Source organism: Puccinia triticina, chromosome 2A (assembly GCF_026914185.1).
Source record: "Puccinia triticina chromosome 2A, complete sequence".
NCBI lineage: Eukaryota > Fungi > Basidiomycota > Pucciniomycetes > Pucciniales > Pucciniaceae > Puccinia > Puccinia triticina.
In genome coordinates, this window is record NC_070559.1 from 3,098,463 (window position 1) to 3,102,259 (window position 3,797).

At 43.5% G+C, this 3,797-nt stretch overlaps 1 protein-coding gene across 1 annotated transcript; it reads left to right on the top strand.

Moving 5' to 3' along the window:
- Positions 1 to 457: 457 nt before the first annotated feature.
- PtA15_2A311 (uncharacterized protein) lies at positions 458 to 2,603 on the top strand (the record flags this gene model as incomplete). The annotated part of the gene is made up of 8 exons (XM_053166320.1): positions 458 to 640; positions 713 to 914; positions 1,019 to 1,102; positions 1,180 to 1,368; positions 1,460 to 1,642; positions 1,717 to 1,806; positions 1,885 to 2,243; positions 2,352 to 2,603. The coding sequence occupies 8 exons, from the start codon at positions 458 to 460 to the stop codon at positions 2,601 to 2,603; spliced, it is 1,542 nt and encodes a 513-aa protein (XP_053017553.1).
- Positions 2,604 to 3,797: the final 1,194 nt, after the last annotated feature.

Here is a 3,797-nt window from a genome sequence, read left to right on the forward strand (position 1 = left end):
ACTCCTGGAGTCCCAAACAAGTGGAGCCTCATTTGGAAGACTTGTGCATTTTTGATCTTTTGAAAAGGTCAACAGATTGGGATAGAAAAAATCTGAGTAGACCAAATTGTAGAGAAAGAAAAGTAGCATAGGGTACAGATAGGGCATATTGGTGGAGAGGCTGGGGGAGGAGCTATAAAAATTTTAAAAACCTCTCAGCCAAATGAACTTTCTGCTCCCGCGTAAAATTTGGGATAATGTGCAAGTCCCTCCCTGCGGGAGGGGCGGCTTCGCCGCCAGCCACAGCGCTCCCACCAGGGGGGACTTGTGTTAAGTTAGTCTCAGGTGTGTCCCCGCCCGGCCCAAACCCGGCCGGGTTCGGGCGGCCTGTTGGACACCCGCCCAATCACCATCCTGCTACAGGCAATGGTTGATGTACATAACTGCAACCAGTCTCTTTACCACAGACTTTCCAACCATGGACCAGCCATCATCTCGGCCGATTGCACCCGGCTCAAAATCGAAAGACCGGACTCGGTCTCAGATCGTTGGGAGTTTTTGGATTGTGATCATTCTCAGCTTGCCAGTATGGTGGAGCACGACCAAGATTGAGAGACGCGCTCTACCCAGCTCCGAAGTCGAAGCTTGGGATGCTCTTAAGGTCTGTTTCATCTTACGGTGTATGTTTCTCAAGCGCCCAACCCCATGTTGATCACATTGACTGCGATCGTAGCCATGTCCGATTCGATTTCCTATCAAATTGACATCAAACTTACCCGAAATCACGTCTGCCTCGATGAAATCTCAAGTCGAAAGGTTGGCATCCCGTTTGGGAAGTGGAGGCGACACCTACCACGATGCGATCGACATATTGACTGCTAGATGTTTTGATTTCAATGTCGAATCAACCCCTGCCTCAGCTTCTGAAAATGGTGGTCAGCACTTTATTTTGAAGGTAGAAGCCGATGAAACAGGTCCATCTGTCATGTCAATCCCAACCGATGACCTTCTTTACTCTTTCCTTCCGTGAAATTCCCAGTCGTCTTACATCGATCACCTTCAGATATTCGGAATCACTCTGGGAGTTTTGCCTTTCAGAAAGACATCAAGATTCCGCTTACAAGTCCGTCAACTTCATGAATGGATAAAACACATTTAGCTCAACTAACATTCTCCCAATTGTGGTTGTTTTCCAATCAGCTAGCGATAAGCCCAATGAATTACTCCGATTCATCGCCCCGCTTCCCAGCTCACCCTCCTCTACACAAGCTGCAGACTCGCGAGTCATAAAATATTCTTCTCAGTTAAAGCTTGTCTTCAGTCTCATGAATGAAGATTGCAGTCAATCAGGTTTTATTCGAAGTTGGAGTATTAAGCATGCCATCGAACGTGAGTTAAGTGGAATACCCATTTGGCGTCGGAGTTTCAATACTGATATGAAGTGACATACGGTTTCCATTTTGCTTCCTTTTTGTCTCAGTTTACCTGGAAGATCTTTTGGCGAATCTCGCACCTCTGCACAACTTAACATGTCAAACGCAAATTCTGCAGAATTCCCCGCTAGCTTTTGAGCCGACTCTACTGTCAAATGGACAAGACTCGACGTATGTTGTGGAACAAGAGGAGTTGAAAGCGTTCATCAATGATGCGGATTGGAACCTTGGTAAGCAAAACATGAGTAGCTGCACTTTAAGCCAGCTGATCCTGATTTGACGAGATAATTTTAATTTGCATCAGCCTCGTCGGTGACCATGGAGCCAGTACTAAACTTTGTGCTCTGGGTACCTTCACCTGACCACAGACCATTCAAAATTCGACGCACAGATGGTAAGCATCGTATTCATATGTCCTGATTGAATTGCCACTCATTTCACAATATACTGATTTGCATCAAATACATTGAAGGTACCCTTGATGCCGACGGCAGTTTCATTAGGCCGCAGTGGGGAAGCGTGGTGATCTACAATCCCGACCAGACTGCTATCGGGGGACAGCCGCGGCTAGGGGTAGCCGAGCTTGCCCGACCAATGCAAATCTTTCGACATCATCTGCTCAGCCTCTTAGGTGTCGTTGATACTCTCGACACTCCTGAACAGCGTGCGCTCGCACTTGACGCGATTGTGAGACGTCGGATTGTGGAAAACAGCCTCGAGGCGATCAACTCGATGCAAGTAATCGTCAAATTGGTTCATGATCAAACCAACATGAGGGTTTCTACGGAAGTACAAAACCAAGTTAAAGGCGCTCTGGCAAGTCTCAAGTCTGTAAGTTGGGTCAATTTATTGCAGAGGTATATGGATAGTCAAGCTGCCAAAAACTTTATTCATCGTTTCCTTTTCTTATCATGGACCCTTCAAATCAAACGGAAACAGGCCCAGGAGGAACTTATTAAACCACAAGGTTCACTATGGACAGCAGCGCTCCACGCCGATGAATCAAAGACGTTATCTTCAACTGCATTCTTCAGTCCAACCATGCTCTCTCTGCTGTATTTCCCGGACGAACACAAATACGCTATTTACACTCCTCTCTTTGGTCCCGTGCTCGTACCACTAGTGATTGCTCTGATCAAAGAGTTGAAGTCTCGTCGGAAGAAAAACTCGGTGAAGGAAAAGGAAGAGTAAAATATATTTGCTTTTTGTCGTTGATTAAAAGATGAGATCATATCTAGGATATCTGTTCAATCGCTTGACAAACGTGCTGTGATGTAGAATCAAGCACTCTTTGTTGTAAAAATCTTTTATCTCTTTCAGCCAGTAGTAGTAGTTGATAAACTAAGAAACAAATCAAATCAATAAATGAGCCACAAAAACAACAAGAGGAAGAGATGAGAACGAACAACCAACAGAATAAAGAAGCTATCTATGCTAGTGAACTGGATGACTTCCTGTAGGCATTTAGAGAGCTTTAGATGCTGGCCTCTAACTCCTAAATTAAGACACTTACCAAAGCAACAAACAGCACACATGAAAGCAATGAACTACAGGCTTAGGAAAACATTTTCTTTTTTCCTGAAAATGAGTTTGGTTGTGTAAATTGAGATCTGGGAGGCTCTTAGACTCAACAGGAAGTCATCCACTGAACACCACATTGATGATAATTTGAGAACAACAATAAACCAAAGAAACAAAAGTTTTAGTGTTTTAATCACACAAGCTAAGCAATAGATAACTCAATGAAACCAACACTGAGAACCATATTGTATGCTGATGATTAAACTCCTTGTCAAACAATATCATCTTCAATCTTCTTGAACTAGCGATGTTAATCAACAAGTACAATGAGTTAAGTTTTTATGTTCAACAGTTGAGATAGGCTTCAATTCCTTTACCTGACACACTTGTTCTTCTTCACAACAACCTTCTTGAGTCTGGAGGTGTTGAAGTGAAAAACAACCGGTAACAACTAAATGGTGAAACAAAACCAAGAAGGCAGAGAAAAGAAATAAAGTTTTCTGAGTTCAACTGGGCTATTAGATGTGCCCTCCACAGGTACACATGACCATTCATATGCAAAATACACATGTCATCAAATTACTCTCAACCTTCTTTTTGAGTATAAGATTAGGGTGTTTCAAAGTTGGCCTGGTGGGAGGGACTTGTATGCACTTTTTCAAGTGGGCATTCAAGTCACATCATGAACACCAAGTTGAAAAAGAGCATGCAAGACACATTTTACATACCCCACAGGCCTTCTCAAATGTGTTTTCAAAAGTTGGTGTTCAAGAAAAGCCTTGAACATCAACTTTCAAAAGTGTATGCAAGTTTCAACTGGCCAACTTTGAATCCACCTTTTGAATAACAATTCACTGTGCGCAG